The sequence below is a fragment of the Caenorhabditis elegans genome, chromosome V, assembly GCF_000002985.6.
Source record: "Caenorhabditis elegans chromosome V".
Classification (NCBI taxonomy): domain Eukaryota; kingdom Metazoa; phylum Nematoda; class Chromadorea; order Rhabditida; family Rhabditidae; genus Caenorhabditis; species Caenorhabditis elegans.
Genome location: NC_003283.11, coordinates 17,935,269 through 17,953,792, shown reverse-complemented (window position 1 = coordinate 17,953,792; position 18,524 = coordinate 17,935,269). Strand labels below are relative to the sequence as shown.

General features: G+C 37.4%; 2 protein-coding genes and 2 non-coding genes across 5 annotated transcripts; 2 read left to right on the top strand and 2 right to left on the bottom strand.

Annotated features, from left to right (window-relative positions):
* Nucleotides 1-1,643: 1,643 nt before the first annotated feature.
* Nucleotides 1,644-1,844, bottom strand: Y59A8B.24 (uncharacterized protein; the record flags this gene model as incomplete). Its single annotated transcript, NM_001380854.1, has 1 exon — nucleotides 1,644-1,844. The coding sequence occupies one exon, from the start codon at nucleotides 1,842-1,844 to the stop codon at nucleotides 1,644-1,646; it is 201 nt and encodes a 66-aa protein (NP_001366960.1).
* A 2,755-nt stretch (nucleotides 1,845-4,599) lies between these two features.
* Nucleotides 4,600-17,511, top strand: dpy-21 (Lysine-specific demethylase 9). 2 transcript variants are annotated; one of them, NM_001029095.4, is made up of 11 exons: nucleotides 4,600-4,788; nucleotides 4,837-4,887; nucleotides 5,751-5,845; nucleotides 6,013-6,162; nucleotides 6,706-6,773; nucleotides 7,253-10,664; nucleotides 12,787-13,032; nucleotides 14,034-14,325; nucleotides 15,317-15,640; nucleotides 16,313-16,384; nucleotides 16,745-17,511. In NM_001029095.4, the coding sequence occupies exons 1-11, from the start codon at nucleotides 4,765-4,767 to the stop codon at nucleotides 16,934-16,936; spliced, it is 4,926 nt and encodes a 1,641-aa protein (NP_001024266.1). In that variant the 5' UTR covers nucleotides 4,600-4,764; the 3' UTR covers nucleotides 16,937-17,511. The 2 variants fall into 2 exon arrangements, 1 of the variants encoding a protein (NP_001024266.1); NR_002407.1 differs by lacking the exon at nucleotides 7,253-10,664 and having other exon boundaries at nucleotides 4,765-4,788; nucleotides 16,745-16,936.
* Y59A8B.38 lies at nucleotides 15,996-16,073 on the bottom strand. Its single transcript, NR_070126.1, has one exon. It is a non-coding gene; the product is annotated as an Unclassified non-coding RNA Y59A8B.38 (non-coding RNA).
* Y59A8B.36 lies at nucleotides 15,996-16,073 on the top strand. Its single transcript, NR_070127.1, has one exon. It is a non-coding gene; the product is annotated as an Unclassified non-coding RNA Y59A8B.36 (non-coding RNA).
* Nucleotides 17,512-18,524: the final 1,013 nt, after the last annotated feature.

Below are 18,524 nucleotides of genomic sequence, written 5' to 3'. Positions count from 1 at the left end.
AAAAATTTATGAGAATTTTATTTTCTTTTTCTTTTCTTTATAAAATGGATTTTTAATAATTTTTAGCGATTTTTTTTTCGTTTTTTAACTGATTTTTTGAGTTTTCTATTTGGATTTCTCGAAGGTTTTATTTTGATTTTTTTGTAAATTTTAGGACTAAAATTTCAATTTTTTATGAAAATTTTATGATTTTTCCCAAAAATTTATTTTAAGAAAATTTGAAATTCGAAAAATTTTTTTCTAAAAAATTGAAAAATTTGTGTTTTACGTAAAAAATTTTTTTTTTGGTTTTTTCGCTGAAAATTTTGGAAATTGTATGGTTTTTCCCGAGTTTTTCAAAAATTTGAAATTTCAGTTTTTTTTCTGAAAAATTGAAACTTTTAAGATATTTTAATAAAAAACTCACTTTTTTAAAATTTTTCCGAAAAAATTTGAATTTTGTAAAAGATTTTTCCCAAAAAAATTAATTCAAGAAAATTTGAAATTCGACATTTTTTTCTAAAAAATTTAAATTTTAAAGGTTTTCCCGAAAAAAATTAAATTTAATGAATAATCTTTTACAAATTACTTTTTTTGGATTTTTTTGTGAAAATTTTAAAATTTTAATGGTATTTTACACAAAAATTTGACTTTTTTGTGTTTTTTTCTGGAAAAAAATTCGAATTTATTCGAAAAAACTTTTTTTCCATATTTATTTGGTTTATTACAATTTTTTTCGGAAAAAATTGACTTTTTTTGGATTTTTTCTGATAAAGCTGAAAATATTTTCCGAAAAAATTCAATTTAATAATTTATTTTTGAAAATTTTAGGTTGCTTCACTAAAAAAATTGACTTTTTTGAATTTTTTCTAAAAAATTGAAAATTGTATAGATATTCATCTTTTTTAAAAGAAATTTGAAGCATTATAATTCTGTCTGAGAATTTACAAAAAAATTGGCTTTTTTAGAATTTTTTTGTGAAAAAAAATTTGGCTAAGCTTCTCCAGTTGTGCTCGGCGAGCAAGTCCTTCCAATTTCTTCCAATAACTCTTCTGCGGCCCATTTTTTAAGGCTAAAAATTGCCCGAAAATCTGCTGCGAGCTCCGTGAGCCGACAGCTGCTCCGTGATAACTCTGCCCCCTGAAAAGTCGCTGAAAATCCTCCGTCAGAACTCCAACTTCCGCAATCTGTATACTATCCCAAAAATGAGCACGGAGCCTCTTGTGAGCTCCATGAGCACCCGCACTCTTCCTCTCTTACTTCTGACAACCCATCTGCTGTGTCCTCAACCTGCGTGGGGCTCCGTGAGCACGTCTTCTTATTATCACCGGCTCTCTTCTAACCCCACACATGTCCTCTCTAACAGTGATTGCAGGGCTCTGTGAGCCCAGCGCTCCGCGCTAGTCTTGAGTTGAGCTTTAAGCTCACCGGCTCTCAGGCTAGCCGGCTACCAGGGCATAGATCCTGAGCTGCTTCGAGTACTCGGCTCAATACTCGAGCCTATTGAGATAGGTCTCCGTGAGCTTCTCTACACTTGGCTAGAACTAGCTCTCTGATAAGCCTGAGTAAATATCCACCGGGCTCCTGGCTTCTTGTGGTCTTCTGAAAAGGCTCCCTGAGTTGCCAGAAAGTCAGGCTCCGTGAGCAACCTTTTTCTGTTTCTCTCACGCCCAGTACGTCCTCATTCTGACAACAAAAGGATGTTGGAGCGGGCTCCGCGAGCTGCTCTTATCAAGCGGCGTCGACGGCTCCTCTGCCCTTAGCAACGAGAAATGACAACTGGGGCTCAGTGCACACACACACCACCTCCTCACGTTTCGTCGTTGTTTCAGAAGTTTGGGCATAGAAAGCAAGGGCTGGAGCATTCAAGCTCTCCGGCTTTACAGTTAACCAAAGTTTGAAGCTTCTTTGGTTGACCTTAAAATCTGACGTCACAGATTTTTATTTACAGTGCATTTGTTTTTCCACTTCTACGAGTTTAAACGGAGATTTATACAGTTGCGGTGTACAATTTGCGTAGATCACAAATAATCTATGAAAAAACAACAGAAATACGAAATAAGTGATAAATATACAGTGATCTACGCTCATTTTACACCGAAACTGTATAAATGCGCCTCCCTTTAAACTCGTTGAAGTGGGGACAACAAATGCAATGTAGTGCATTTGCTATTGAAAATAATGACGTCATAGCATCAAAACCACGTGGCGATCTACTTTCCAGAGGTCAATGGGACAAGCTGACATTACCCGTGGAAGAGCTGAAGCCCTTCGCGAAAGTTCTTCCATCTCCTCTGTTCTCTCTGCTTCTTTTCCTTCTCTATCTCTCCCCGCCGCCGCCTCACGGCCCGTGATGTTTGGTGCAAGTGCGCTTTCCCCTTTCGCCTCGACCCTCTCGTCCTCTCTCCCGGCCAGCCAGCCGGAGCGACGCGGTCGCGTCGCGTGTCCTTCTTGTTTCTCACGCATACACACACACACACACACACACTCTCTATGTCTCTCGATACTCTCTGCACGGCGATGTGCTGACGAAGGCCCCCTTTTTTCTTCTTCTTCGCGTTTACCGCCGGGGGTGGTTTTTTATTTGGATTTTGAATTTTTTTTGTGCACCATCGCTATCGATAGTGATAACGATTATATCGTGATCGTTTTTTTGTGGTTTAGTTGAATATATAGTTTAGAAAGAGCAAACAATTTGATTAGAAAGTTCTAAGGTTAATTCATTTCAATTTATTTCGAAAGCCGATTTTATTTGAAATGGGTAGAAATTAATGTTTTTTAAGCGGAGATTTAGTTTTAAATCATATAAATTATGGGGTTTAGTTTATTTCAAGTAATGTTACAAACTGTATTAAAATACATGCTTTTATGTATTTTAATACAGTTGTGACGTAATTACTTGAATAACCCCATTAGTTTTTAGTTTATCGTTAATGTTTTATTATAGAAGCTGATTTAAATGTAATACTTCCTTACTAGTTACTTTTAATCATTGAATGAGTAAAATTACTTTATTTACTAATTTAAATAGTTACTAACAAATCGTGATAAGTATCTTTGCTAATAAGTTTAATTTATAAAAAATAAGAATTTGAAAGCCTCGTCTTGTTCAAAAAATAATTCCGCTGTCACTATTCATTATCACGTTAATATTTACGATATATAGACTTTTCTATATTTTTCAGATTTTCTTGAAGAAAATTTGCAAAGTTTGCGAAATATTTTAAATTCTCGTTAGTAACTTAATTAAACGATTTTTTTTTTCATTTATCGACTCAGATTAACCGAAATTATAGTTTGGGAAGAATTTCGAATGTAACTATTATTTTTGAGCTTAGAATTAAGAAATTATTATAATTAACACTAGTATAGAAAAAAATTAAGCTTCTTCACTTTTGACGTAGTAAAAATATAATTACACCACCTTTTTAAAGTTGGTGCGTTAATAATGAGTACGTTTAATAATTTAATTTAAATTCTTCGTTATTATCAAAAATATATAAACTGACATGTGAAACGTGGCTTATTTTTTTTGCTTTGTTTTTTATTTGAGCTCCTCCCATTTTTTTAAAATGAACTAATAAATTAAAATTTCAACGAAAGGAAAAATAAAAAATAAGCCACGTTTCACATGTCAGTTTATATATTTTGATAATAGAGTACAATTAAATTAAATCAATAATAATTATTATTATAGAGGACTTTTAAATATATTGAAATATAATTTCCTAGCATATTTCGAAAAAGTGTCATATTTCTCTCCGAATGCTCGTATTGTTTATAGAACACAAATTCTCGTAAACCTTTTTTTTTTGTTGCGATTTCCGCATTCCGTCCTTATTACTTCTGATTAGACTATAACTAAATTAACAATAGAATATAGAAATCCGAATATAGCTATTATTTATGAACTTACCTTGTTTAATTTCACCTTTGACGTATTATTAATAAGTTATTAAAATAATTTGCGTTCATAAATAATGTTTTTAACTCAATAAGTTAAGATTTTCATGAATAAAACAAGTGCTCCATTATAGCTTATGGGATTATTCGAGTAGTGTCGCGGAAAATTGAAAAAGTGTAGAAAAATGACATCACAGCTGCTTAATTAAAATACATAAAAACATGTATTTTAATAATTTTTTTACAACATTACTTGAATAACCCCATTAGTTAAATTACGAAAATCAGAAATCCTTTTAATCAAAAGTTATAACGAGCATGATTTAATTAACTCTATAGTTATTAATTCAGTTTATTAAATTGCCCTTTATAGTGTTTAAGAACTATGTTTTAAATTGAGAAATCGATTTTTTTTTTGGGAAAATTTAATTTATTCGTGTTTAACTCCGAATTCGTCATAGCCATAGGCTTAATTAAAATGGAATGTATCTCGAATCTATTTTAATTCTGATTCTCCTGAATATTCCTGCAAGCAATAGCTTTTTGGCCGGAAATTTTAATACGTTAAAGTTGTGCTACCAGCGTTTTCTTTCAATTTATATGGATTTTCATCGAAATTGTGCCAAATTTGTCTATTTTTCACCGAAAAATCCCTATTTTTTCTCAAATTTTCCTAGATTTTCCGCATTTCTTCTCCGATTTACTCTAAAAAATTTTCCAAATTTCAGACCCAAATTTGCGCCAACACAGAAAAAAAACAAAACCGAACAACAATTTTGCACTTTGAACGACAATTTTGAAGGAAGAATGATTGCACATTAAGAAGAAGAACATCAAAAAAAAAAAATCTCCAAACAAAATTGTCTGAAAGTGATATAAAATATGAGAAGCACCACTTTTGATAAGGTTTGTTTCGAAGGAAAAAAAATCCCAAAAAATTATCGATTTTTGCAGAACTCTGGTGCTCCTGAAGAGCCGAGACGTCCGCGTGGACCGAGAACACCTGTAAGTAGCTCGAAAAAATTTTTTTTGACCACTTCCGGGGGTCGAACCCCGGAGGTGTGGGTTCCAGTCGGGCCCCTAACCGACTGAGCAACTTGCACACCCAAAAAAAAATTTCGAAAAAAAAACTGAAATCGATTTGAAATTTTGCGTAGATTTCGAATGTGTCATCAAATTTTAGTTTGGAAAATGCTGAAAACCTCTCATTATCGAAATTTATCAGTTTTGGAGTCAAAAAAGTCTAAAAAACTTGATTGTCTAATCAAATACCCAATTTATTTTGTGATGAAACACGGAAAACACTCTACAAAAAATAATGACCACAGCTGGGGGTCGAACCCCAAACATTTGGGTGCCAGCCGGGCCACTAACCGACTGAGCCACTTTTGCACCAAAAAAAATTGTTTTTTTCAACAAAAAAAAAAGAATTCGATCTGAATTTTTCCGTAGGTTTCGAATTTGAAACCAAATTTTAGTTTTTATAAGGCCGAAAACCTCTAATTCTCGTAATTTCTCAGTTTTAGAGCAAAAAATGCCTAAAAATCGACGACTTTTGGACTTGAAAGAACATAGTTTCACCGGAAATCTCGATAGAAATACGAAGTTTTGATGTAGAAATGCCAAAAAAACTCTACAAAAATTATGAGCCACAGTGGGGGTCGAACCCCGGACGTGTGGGTGCCAGTCGGGCCCCTAACCGACTGAGCCACTTGTGCACCCAAAAAAAAATTTTTTTTTGTTGAAAAATTACCATTCGAACTGAAATTTGACGATAAATTCGAAAATTTTGTTAATTTTTGTATTTGAGAACACAGTGAAAACCCAATTTTCGACATAAAACCGCAAAAAAAAATCGATTTTTACAGGACGGAGAACCCACAGAAGCCAACGAAAGGCCGTGCTCGTCGAGCTCATCACTGAGCAATGATTCGTTTGTTCCAGCACCACAAGGACCTCAGAAGTAGGCGATTTTTTTTTGGTTTTTCGGCTGAAAATTGGCCTAAATTTTTGAAGCTGAAATTTGACCTATTTTCTGACATTTTTCTTTAGAAAATTCCAATTTTCACCCAAAAATAGCTGAAAATCTCTGGAAATTATTATTTTGAAAAAAAATTCCCCAATTTTCAGCGGACACACGAGCAGCAGCCATGACAATGATTATAGTGAATACCGCCCACGCCGTGGGCCTAAAACTCCGCCTCTTCCACCGCCGGATGAGCCTGTAAAACAGCAGCAACAGCAGCAGCCAATTGTTGCTCCATATTCCTATTATCCAACGTGAGCATTTTCTTTTTTAAAATTTCGAAAAAAAATTTTTTTTTGGTAAAAGTTTTTTTTTTGACGAAAAAACTTAAATTTTTTTTTCGTATTTTCACTGAAAATTTGAATTTTAGGCGAAAACTTGAAAAAAGTTCAAAATTATTTTTTTTGCTTTGGGGAGCAAGTGGCTCAGTCGGTTAGCGGTCCGACTGGCACCCACCCGTCCGGGGTTCGACCCCCGACAGTGGTCATTAATTTTTGTAGAGTCTTTTTTGGTGTTTCTAATGCTTTTTAAGCTCTTTTACGCAGTTTTTATACTTTTTTTCTAAAAAAATTCCAAAATTTCACTTAAATTTTGAATTTTCAAAAATTCAAAAATTCCAACAAAAAAAAATTTTTTTTCAAAAATTATTTTCCTGAAAGTATTTTAAGCACCACTCTTCCGCAATTTTCACAAATTTTTCCATAAAAAATTTGAAATTTCACGTAAATTTTGAATTTTAAGCCAATATTTTTTGGGGGTCTTCAAATTTAGAGCTCTAAAATTCCCAATGTTTTCAGATACGGCAGCTCTACAGGATATCCGTATCCGTATCCGACGATGATGATGCCACAACAAGGAATTCCTGGTAATTATTGATTTTTGCAGTACTTTAACGATTTTGGAGCATGAAAACTAGGCGTTTTTTGGTTTTTTCGGCCTGAAATTGAGCCTCTAAAACTGAGGATTTTGACACAATTCATCTAAAAATTTGAAATTTTCAGAATTTTTCTAGTTAAAACTATTGAAATTGAGCTTAAGCCCGAAAATCTAGTTGAAAAATTGACATTTTTCTCATGTTTAAGCTAAAAAACCACCGAAAATCTCAATTTTTGTCATAAATCAGTTGGAAAAATTCGCATTTCTGCGATTTTTCCCAACTTTAAAGCCCTTTACAGTCATAAAAATTGGATTATTCGACCAAAAAATTTCGAAAAATCGAAAATTTCCAGCTAACGAGCCTGAAAATCCTTAGAAAAATCCGATTTCTTCAGGCTTTTCAAGCCTAAACCTAAAGCCTAAAAAGAACCTTCAAGCCTAAAAAAAAGAGAAGCTTCCAATTTTCAGGCCCTTCCCAACATCCGGCGACACCATCCTACTACATCCAACATCCACCACCACCATCAATGTCCAACGGCGCCCCATACTATCCACACATGAATCCATCGCCGTACTATCAACCTCGTCCGAACTATGTCACTCAACCACCTGCACCCATCATTCCACCACCACAACCACCAGTGATGACTGCCTCGGCGGCTGCGGCTGCCTACCGCGATCGCCTACCTCCACCGCCTCCGAAGCCTCCGATGCCTGATCTAAGGACCAAAGAGCCAATCGGAATCCGTAGCTGGAATGGATCAGGCATCCCACCTCCGCCGATCCTTCCACCAGTTGCTTGTCTATCGTCGACGATGTCACCCGGGATGCTGAGATCCCCAGTGCCGAGAGAACGATTCAATAGTGTGGAGAGTAATGGATCTTTTAGCCTTCATCCACCACCACCAGTGCCACCACCCGCGAAGAAGCCACTGAACATGGATGTTCGGGAGTTGCTCAACGGAGCTCATCAGACAACTGTGGAGAGTGTGAAGAAGGATCCACCAGCACCACAACCACGACCTCGTCCGATTCCGGTTCCACCGACGACATCGTACAACTCATCGTTCTGCGGACTTCTTCCACCTCCACCAGTGCCACCAGATCTTAGAGCATCAGCAGCATCAGCAGCAGCATCGCCACCGATGGTTCAGGATGCATCGTTCTCGTCGGTTCTGACGCCGAAGACGAAGGCTCCAGAGAAAATCCCAAGCCCCCCGGCAACAGTGACGTCATCCACGGACTCACTGGAGCATATGCAGAGGAAGAGAAAGAAGCAACAGGAGACTGAGGAACAGGAGAAGGCGGCGAAGAAGGCGAAAAGGCATCAGGAGGAGCGGGAGAGGCAGAAGATTGAGGCGGAGAAGAGGAAGAAGGCGATACTCGAGGAGGCGGCGAAGGTGACGAGGCCTCCTGCCGAGAAGAAGCCGCCAGTCGTCGTGGAAGAGACCATCAGAGCTGTGCCGTTTGTGTTCAAGCAGGAGATGCCTCTGCCATTTGTGCTGGCTGCTGCTGCTGCTGCGGCGAAGGAACCTGAAACAAGGCCTGAGCCAAGGCCCGAGCCCAAGCAGAATGGATATCATGTCAAGCAAGCCGAACCTCTGCAGGCCGAACCGCCGCAGAATGGCTATAGGCTAGCTGCTGCACAAGCTCTTCAGCACGAGCCGAGACAGGCTTCAGAGCCTCTGCAGAACGTTCAGCCAGAGCCGTCAAAGCAGGCTTCAGAGCTTGTACAGAATGGTTATGCTGCTCCGCAAGAGCCACGGCGTGCTACTCCACCGCCAGAACCTCTGCGGAACGAGCTTCCAAAGCATTCAGATCTTCTGAATGTTTCGAAGCCCAGCGAGCCAGCTGAGCCGCCGAAGCCTTCGGATGCCCCCAGGGAACCTGAGGTGGCAGCTGCTGAAGCAGTGATACCTGAACCTTCACCGGCAGTTTCTGTGGAAGAACCACCCCGCCGGGAGGAACGTGCCGCATCCATGGCAGGCATTCCACCACCACCTCCAACATCATCCCGCCACAGCCCTGTACCCCGCCGAGAGGATCGAGCAGAATTCATGGCACGATCCACACCACCAGCGCCAGGAAAAGACAGAAAATCGCTGGGCGGTCGGATGGCGATGTGGCGAAACAAGAAGAATAAGACGGCGAGCATGGTGGGGCCTCCGGAGCCCAAGGAACTGCCAGCTGTGGTGGAAGTAGAAGCCATAGTGGAACCTGTAGTGGAAGATCAGCCAGAGCCAGTGGTGTCGGAGGAGCTGAAACCAACGGAGCCAGAACCAGTGGAGCCAGAACCTATGGAAGTAGAGCCTGTTGTAGCAAAAGAAGTAGTAGAAGAAGTAGTAGAAGAAGTAGTGGAGACCCAGGAACCCTGGGTTCCACTGTCGGAATGTTCTCGATCATCGTCATTGGAGCTTCTAGCGGAGTTGCCGCCACCACCTCGAGCTTCAGAACCACCACCACCACCACCACCTCCAGTAGCAACAGCACCAGTACCAGCATCAATGGAAGAGGATGAGATTATTGATATTGAGACGATTGATGAGATTACGAGCACTTCCACAAAGAAGCCGGAAAAGGTGGAAAAGATCAAGAAAGCTCCAGTAGTCACGAAGGCCGCCCTCAAAATGGTCGGACGCCCCAAAAAGACGCCGGGACGTCGTCGCAAGAAGGATCGCGGCGCCTCGCCGAGCCCATCCCCATCCCCACCACCACCGCCAGAGACAACACTGACTCCGATTGTCCTGCCGAGAAAGAAGCAGCGCATCGAGAAGAAGAAACTTACACCACCACCACCGCAGCAGGCGCCGGTCACCTCGCATACCCCACCGCCTGTGGAGCAGTTGATGTCGAGGAAGAAGCAGATTATGATGGAGCACAGCTCGCTGGATCATATTCAGTTTAAGCTCATCGAGATTGAGTTGGCGGCGAAGCGGCGCAAGGCGGAGGCAGCGGCGAAGGCCGCCGCCGCAGTCGAGCAGAAGGATGAGAAGGCGGAGGAGGTGGAGAATCGTGAGACACCTCCTGGGCCATCGACTTCTATGCGAAGTTCTTCGCTTCATACACCGAATACGTCGGAGGAGGATGAGGTGATCTTTGTGGAGCCATCGACACTTGAGAAGCCTGAAAGAAGGAATGGAACAACTGAAGAACGAGTAATGACTGCTGATCAGCGTGCGATGTTTGATGCGAAGATCGAGGAGGCACGAAGATCCCGAATGAGCACCAGGGATTGTTCGGTAGTATCCACTCTAGGACCTGTGAAGAGTAAAGCGAGTCAGCGACTTCATGACATTATTGAAGGAAAGGAAGAGCTCGAGGATAGTATGGATGATCCGACGAATAACAATGGAACACTTGCCGGAATCCTTTACCCGATGAGATCGGAACGCGCGGAGTCGGTATCGTCGAATCATAGATCCGAAGGTGCAGGAGGATCGATGAGTCTGAAGCATCATCTGGCACGGAAGAATGAGCTGAAGGAAGAGGCGAATGTGGCGAGACGTTCCGAGATTCTGAAGGCAGTTGTGAAGCGACAACGAGAGATTGGAGTGCCGACGACACTGATGTCGAAGAGTGCGATCGAGTTGGTTGAGGAGGATGAGAAGGAGCGGAAGAATCATAAGAATAATAAGACACTATCGCATCCGGACTATGTTAGATCGAAGAATGAGGCGGAAAAAGCCGAGTTTCATGGAAAGGGTGGAACGATGAGGATTACGAATCGGAATTTGAAGATGCTTACTCGTCAATTCGATCTGCCGAAAATGTCGTCGAGATTCAGGAAGTTTGTGAGAATACGCAGGCATCCCAATGGAATGGCAACTATCATTTCGTGTGACTATAATCAAATTAAGCAGCATTTGGGACCAAATGAGATGTGCGTTTTTTGGATGGGTTTTGACGGTTTTTGGGGGGAAAGGAGTTGATAAAAATAAAAAAGTGACATTACACACAATTTTTTTATTTCACGACACTACTTGAATAACCCCATTAGTAATTTTATTTCATGTAAGCCTAAAGATGAAAATAGTATTAAAATGAACGTTTTTGAATATTTTTCAAAAGTGGCGGCGTAGAAAAGGAAGTAGTACCGACCGAAAAATCCAAAAAGCCAGTTTTTAAAGGTGGAGAAATAAAAGGTGCCTGAAAATTTTCCCTGACTTTATATATTTCAGCTTGCATTTCATGTGTGCGCCGCCCATGAGATTTCCGAATATTGGCACCAGAGACGTCATGTTTCGATTTACGAATTGTTGAATCTTTAGCAGATGGAGATTTCCGTTTTTCGACGATTTTCCCTCATTTTTGTCGGTTTTTGTCGAAGGAATGATGAAAACTCGTTGAAAAACGAAATTCAGCATTCGATAAAGATTAAACATTTCGTAAATCGACACATGGCGTATTTGGCGTGAAAATTCGGAAAACTCATGGGTACACAAATGTTGAAATATGAAATCAGGGAAATTTTTTCGAATTTTTTCACAGAGATATTCGGAATGTAGGAAAAATTTGAAAATTTAATAATATTTTCTTGAAAAATCGGAATTTCACGTACCTTTAACAGTTATTATTAGTGCTAAATAATTGAAGTATTATTATACAAGGCCTTTAAAACACCGCTATAATATAGCTAAATTATCACTTTTTTTAAAGTCGAGTTTTGGAAGAAATGGAAATGAAGAAAAATCCAGAATTTGTCACATTTTGGCCAAAAATTTCGGAATACATTGAAAATTTGGAGATTCCGAACGTTTGGATAAAAAATATGTACTTACGACTCTGAAATTTGAAAAATTTCATAATACCATTTATAAAACAATTTAATTCATAACAGGTTTAGAATTCCAAAGAAAAATTACAAATTTATATTATTGACGGACACCTTTAGGTGTGTATCTAAGCGTTTTCGGGAATATGTGGTGTTTTTTTTGAATTTGAACATTTGAACATTAAAAAGTAACATACATACTAAAAATTAATTTACATATGAAACAAAAAAGTTGAAAATTGCTATTTTATAAAATTTATACATAGTATAATTAATCATAATTAATTAATTAATTAATATTAATTACTTAATTAATAGTATTGAAAAAAACCCACTGCAACTTTTTCCTCACGAGGGACGAGGAAAAGTGGTTTCTAGGCCATGGCCGAGGGGCCGACAAGTTTCAGCGGCCATTTATCTTGCTTTGTTTTCCGCCTGTTGTCTTTTGTTTTTCACAGCTTTTCCCCGTTTTTCTTATTAAAACTGATAAATAAATATTTTTTGCAGATGCTAAAACAATTTCCAAGTAAAAAAATTATGTTATCAGTCGGCAAGTAGCGGTGAAAGTGGACAATGTAAAATGATGGATTACGGGAATACAAAACCCAAACTTTTTCTGAAACATGGTATATATTCTGCTTAGAGGCTGAAACTACCCGATTTTTATAACGAGACCGCTGAAAAAGTTTTGAGATTTTCAAAACTCGACATTTTGTGCGAAAATCTCGACTTTTTCACCAAAAAAATTGAATTTTGAAAACCTCAGAACTTTTTCAGCGGTCTCGTTATGAAAATCAGGTAGTCTCAGCATCTAAGCATCATATGTATCATGTTTGGGAAAAAGTTTAGGTTTTGTATTCCCGTAATCCATCATATTACGTTGCCCACTTTCACCGCTGCTTGCCGACTGATAACATAATTTTTTTACTTGGAAATTGTTTTTACATCTGCAAAAAATATTTATTTATCAGTTTTAATAAGAAAAAACGGCAAAAGGCTGTGAAAAACGAAAGAACACAGGCGGAAAACAAAGCAAGATAAATGGCCGCTGAAACTTGTCGGCCCCTCGGCCGTAGCCTAGAAACCACTTTTCCTCGTCCCTCGTGAGGAAAAAGTTGCAGTGAAACCTCATAGTAAGATTTTTTTATACCGAACTATAATAATTATATGAATAGAGTTCTAGAAATTGATCAATTGCGATTAAAAACCATATGCCTCCTCCTCATTACAGGAAACACTTTGAACGTCAATTCGTGCGTCTCGGTTTCGCCGAAAACAATGGAGTACCCCTATTTGCCATCGGAGTAATGGAAAATGCGGCAGAAGCGCTGCATGATCAATTTGAATGGCTCGCCAAGAACTCACCGAATACACAGGTGAAAGTTGGAAGTCTGACAAATAAGCAGTTTATTGAGACAATGCCAATGAAGAAATACTATGAATCTGCTATGGAGACACTTGATATGGGCACTTTTAGGTATGGTTTTGTGGAAGCTTCTTATGAGAAAATGTTTGAAAAAATAACATTCTGAAGTATTTAAATAGTATTAACTGCCAAAAAAAATTTTTTTTTTTTGAGAATGTTAACGATTAAATTGAGTTATTTAGTTAGAAAAATATTTCCCAATTTTAATAGTATTCAATAATAAATACGCTATTACTCTATTGAAACGTTAACATTTTTAGAAAATTTTATTCTATTTGAGCATGTAGGTATTAAAAAGTAACATATTCGGTTAGAAAAATATGACAAATTTGGATTTTGCAAGGGTTTTTCACATTTTTAGAGATATTTTGTTATATCAGAAATTCTTTTTATGAACGAATTGAAGGTGGAATTTATAGAAAAATTGTTTTAATAAATTTTTCCAACATTTAATAATATTCAATAATAAATAAAATGTTACTCTACTGAAACATTAACATTTTTAGAAAATTTCATTCTATTTGAGCAGAGAAAAAAAAAGAAAGTTTCAATATTGAACATACGTTCTAATTAAATATATGTTGATGTCGATGTTTTTAAAAATAAGTCTGAAATTTTATTTTTGACATATTTATTTATAAAATGCTTTTTAAAAACGATTGTCAGTATTTAAAATTCAAAAAAAAAAAATTCAAATTTTTAATATTAAAGTCATATATAAATTTTCGAAAAATTGTGTTTTTAAGTTTTAATATGATTCCAAAGTAAGACTAAAGTTGATATTGAATTTTTAGCATTAAACTTTTTTTTGGGCAAATAACACAATTTCCAAAATAATTTTTTGGACAATTTTTATTTCGAATGCTCATTTTATTCTATTTAAGTACGTTAGAATAGCATAATTTTCAAAAAAAAAAGTTTTTTGTTTAAGTAGCAAACATACGTTCTAATTAAATATATTGTATTACTTTTATTAATTAATTTTTTTAAATCAAAATTTTCAGGCAAAAAAAAAACAATTAATTTAACTTTAATTTTCCAACTTTACACAGATTCGGACCACTAATGTCACTATCGATGGTCGGTACGAAAAACGAAGAAGCCGGCGGAAATTTCAAAGAAATGCTCGACGCACTCAACGCTGCTCCATTCCTCGGTCCAATTATGCCGTGGGGTGATTTTTCGGAAGTTCAGGGTATAAAAGAGGACACTTCGGACGATGGACCAATATTCTGGGTTCGTCCCGGTGAACAAATGGTACCGACGGACGGAAAGAATCGGAGCACTGAGCCACGTCATCCGCTGGCGACACGTGGCAACGATCGACGTGAAACTGCATTTAATGTACGTGTGTGTGCGGGGAGATTTTTGAGGACTGAAATTTGCAGAAAAATGCTGAAAAATTGAGAAAATCGCCATTTTTTTGCCCCCAAAAATCTGCAAAATTTGGCTAAAAACTGAAAATCGGGGATTTTTTTTTTGCGAAACGCAATACATTCTTCCTTAAAAACGCGAAAATTCAATTTAAAATTTCAAAACAGACCTAATAAAAATAATTAACCACAGTCGGGGTCGAACCTCGGACGTGTGGGTTGAAGCCATCCCTTTACCCGACTGAGCCACTTGTACACCAAAAAAATTAAAAAAATTAAAAATAAAAAAAACGAATTCGGTCTAAAATTTCACGGAGAGTCTGAAATTTTTAGTAATTTTGAGTTTCGAGCACAATTTAATGCTTTAAAATCCGGTTTCACAAGAATTTTGCACAATTTTGACCGAAAATTCTCAAATTCAGCGAATTTTGGCATAAAACCTTGAAATTTCAACGGAACAAGCTGAGAAAAAATTATTGACCACAGTCGGGGGTCGAACCCCGGACGTGTGGGTGTCAGTCATCTCTCTACCCGACTGAGCCACTTGTACACCAAAAAAAAATTTTTTTTCCAAAAAAAAACGAATTTGATCTAAAATTTCACGGAGAACTCGAAAATCGTGTTAATTTCTAGTTCTGATCCCGTTTTTCAGCCGAAAAATCAGATTTTCCCTAACTTTTGTTTATTTTTTGTTAAAATACCGAAACATTCGCGGAGAAATGCAATAGTTTTGTTGTAAAATTACTGAAAACGTCTGAAAAAAACTATTGACCACACCCGGGGGTTGAACCCGCGTCTTGTGGGTGGTAGACGACCATCTTACCGACTGAGCCACTTTTTCAACCACAAATGTTTTCGAAAAAAAACCCATTTCGACCTGAAATTTCACGAGGAATACGAATTTTCTATTGAAAAACTGTTAAAATTTACAAAAAACTCAAATTTCAACTATTTTTGTGCAGGATCGAACAAATGCGCACGCAGATCAAGTGCGTGAATCAACTGAAGATGATCCAACAACAACAACAACAACTACAACGACTACAAGTTCTTCTTCTTCTTCTTCAAAATCGAAAAAATCGGCGAAATCCGATCCGACATTTGTTAAATCAACGGCTGCTGTGGGTGTCCTACAGGGTATCAGGAATCCTGATGCAAATGACGATGATGAATATTATGAGGATGAACGAAAAGCTGTTAAAGAAGTTATTGTATTTGATGCACATGATTTGCATAAAGTTGCACATCATCTTGCAATGGATCTCTACGAACCGCCCGTTTCTCAGGTGATTTGCTTTTTTTTTTTGATTTTACCCGCTTTTTTCCGCGAAATTTTGATGGAAAATTGACATTTTTCAGCGAAATTGACCCCCCTAGGACACGTTTGGGTCTGCTATTTAATTTTTGTAGTTTGTAGTCATAATTTACCAAAGTTAGTTTGGGTCTGCCAGACTACAAACTACAACCCTTCTTTGGTCTGCTAACTATTTTTTGTAGTTTGTAGTCTGGCACACCAAAGTTAGTTTGAATCTGCTGGACTACAAACTACAACCCCCTTGGGTCTGCTAACTATTTTTGTAGTTTGTAGTCTGGCAGACCAAAGTTAGTTTGGGTCTGCTAGACTACAAACTACAAGCCACTTTGGTCTGCTAAAAATTTGTGTAGTTTGTAGTCTAGCAGGCCCAAGTTAGGTTGGGTCTGCCAGACTACAAACTACAAGCCACTTTGGTCTGCTATTTAATTTTTGTAGTTTGTAGTCTGGCAGACCCAATTTAGTTTGGGTCTGCTGAACTTTACAGACTACAACAAATTGCAAAAAAAAATCTTTTAAAAAATCTAGCTATGCCAAACTACAAACTACAAATAACAACAATTATGAATTATTGTAGTTTGTAGTGTGGGTCTGCTGCTGAGACTACAAACTACACGAGTAACAACTAATTTCTGTCTTTTTTCAGTGTCACAGATGGGTCGACGATGCGATTTTGAACACGATGCGACGAGAGGGTATTCGATATGCAAAACTTGAAGTTCGTTTTTTTTCTGTTTCGGAAAATGTAAAAATTACGTGAAATTTTTCCTGAAAAATTGCGAAATTCAATAAATTTTGCCTTTAAAACCCGAAATTTCTGTGTAAAACTTCAAAACGAGCTCAGAAAAAATAATTAACCACAGTCGGGGTCGAACCTCGGACGTGTGGGTTGAAGCCATCCCTTTACCCGACTGAGCCACTTGTACCCCGAAAAAAAAAATTTTCAAAAAAAAAACGAATTCGATCTAAAATTTCACGGGAAGTTCGATTTTAACGTTGATTTCTTGAAAAAATTACTCTAAACTCGAGAAAACTCGTGAAAATCCAAAAATCTAAAAAAAATTGTTTTTTTTTGCAGCTCCACGAGAACGACATGTACTTCCTGCCACGTAACGTAATCCATCAATTCCGTACAGTTTCCGCGTGCAGTTCGGTAGCCTGGCACGTCCGTCTACGTCACTATTACGATGTAGATCAACCGGCGTCGTTGTCGGATCCTCAATTCGAATGCGATTCGGATTATTCGGATGATGGAGATTTTGATGATTAGAGAGCGATTTTTTTGGATTTTTTTTGGACCACAGTACATATATAAATATCATTTAATTAATAATGTAATAATTAAGAAAAAAAAAATTTTTTTTTTAATTTTTAGAGGTCCAACTCCCCCCATCCCCAAACCTAGTCAATAATTTCTACCTGTTATTTGTTGTTTTTTTTTCATTTTTTTTTCACATTTTCTTCTTTTTCTCATCATATTGTCATTTGCAAATCTTTCATGGATTCGATTCCCCCCACCTGCAAAAATACAGAAAATCTCATTTTTTTACCTCTTTCCCACTGAAATTTGGGCATTTCTCTTCTTTTTTTGTTGGAAAAATTGGCTTTTTTTTCAATCTTTTTTCATGTTTTACTGATCTCTGTCCCCCCGTCTTTATGTCTGTTTTTGATTTTTTTTTTCTGAAAAATTTCAGAAAATCCCAAAAGTTTTATAACTTTTTTTTTTCGTTTTTGTCCCACTCTCCGTCTCGTTTTCCTTTGTATGCCTATTCGGATTTTTCTTTCTTTTTTGTATAAAATGTAGACACATTTTTCTTTGGAATACAGAAATATTCACTAAAATAATTTGGAAAAGTACGCAGTCAAACCACATAAATCAGAAAAAGTGTGGCAAAGTAATTTCGAGTTTCGAGCACAATTTGAAGCTTGAAATCCGGTTAAAATTCTCAAATTCACTGAATTTTGACATGAAACTTTGAGATTTCAACTGAACAAGCTGAGAAAAAATTATTGACCCCAGCCGGGGGTCGAACCACGGACGTGTGGGTGGTAGTCGTCCATCTACCCGATGGAGCCACTTGTACACCGAAAAAAAAAATTTTCAAAAAAAACGAATTTGATCTAAAATTTCACGGGGAGTTCGAAAATTTTACCAATTTCGAGTTACGAGCACAATTTAAAGCTTCTGAAATCCGGTTTCATCACGATTTTCGCATAATTTTCACTGAAAATTCTCAAGTTTACTGAATTTCGACATAAAGCCCTGAAATTTCAACTGAACAAGCTGAGAAAAATTTATTGCCCACATTCGGGGTTCGAACCCCGGACGTATGGGTGGAAGTCAGAAGTCTACCCGACTGAGCCACTTGTACACCAAAATGAATTTTTACGAAAAAAAAAACGAATTCGATCTAAAATTTCACGGAGAACTCGAAAATCATGTTTATTTATATTTCTGAGCATTATTAAAGCGGGAAACTTGGTTTTGTACTGATTTTCGTTTTTTTTTTTTAATAAAAACTTATACACTAAAAATTTCAGTTATATTTCAAATTTCGCGGGGAATTCGAAAGTTTCGAGTTTGGGTAGCAATTTTCGGTTATAAACTCGAGTTTTTTGGAGATTGTCCTTAAATTTTGACCCAAAGTCACTGAAATCACTGATGAAAACCTTTGCAGAAGTTAAAAAAGTTTGTGTAGAATCCAAAAACAGACCGAATTAAAATAATAAACCACCATCGGGGGTCGAACCCCGCGTGTGTGGGTGAAAACCGTCCATCTACCCGACTGAGTACGCCAAAAAAATCTGCATTCTACCGCCCTTAATCCTGAAGTTGCAGAGGTGCCCTTTTTTGTAGA

Excerpts from the sequence above, each read along its gene's own strand:
- dpy-21 (NM_001029095.4), top strand. The coding sequence starts at position 4,765 with ATGAGAAGCACCACTTTTGATAAG. Across the intron at positions 10,665-12,786 it reads CATTTGGGACCAAATGAGAT|GAAACACTTTGAACGTCAAT; the intron begins GTGCGTTTTTTG and ends TCCTCATTACAG. Across the intron at positions 16,385-16,744 it reads TTCGATATGCAAAACTTGAA|CTCCACGAGAACGACATGTA; the intron begins GTTCGTTTTTTT and ends TTTTTTTTGCAG.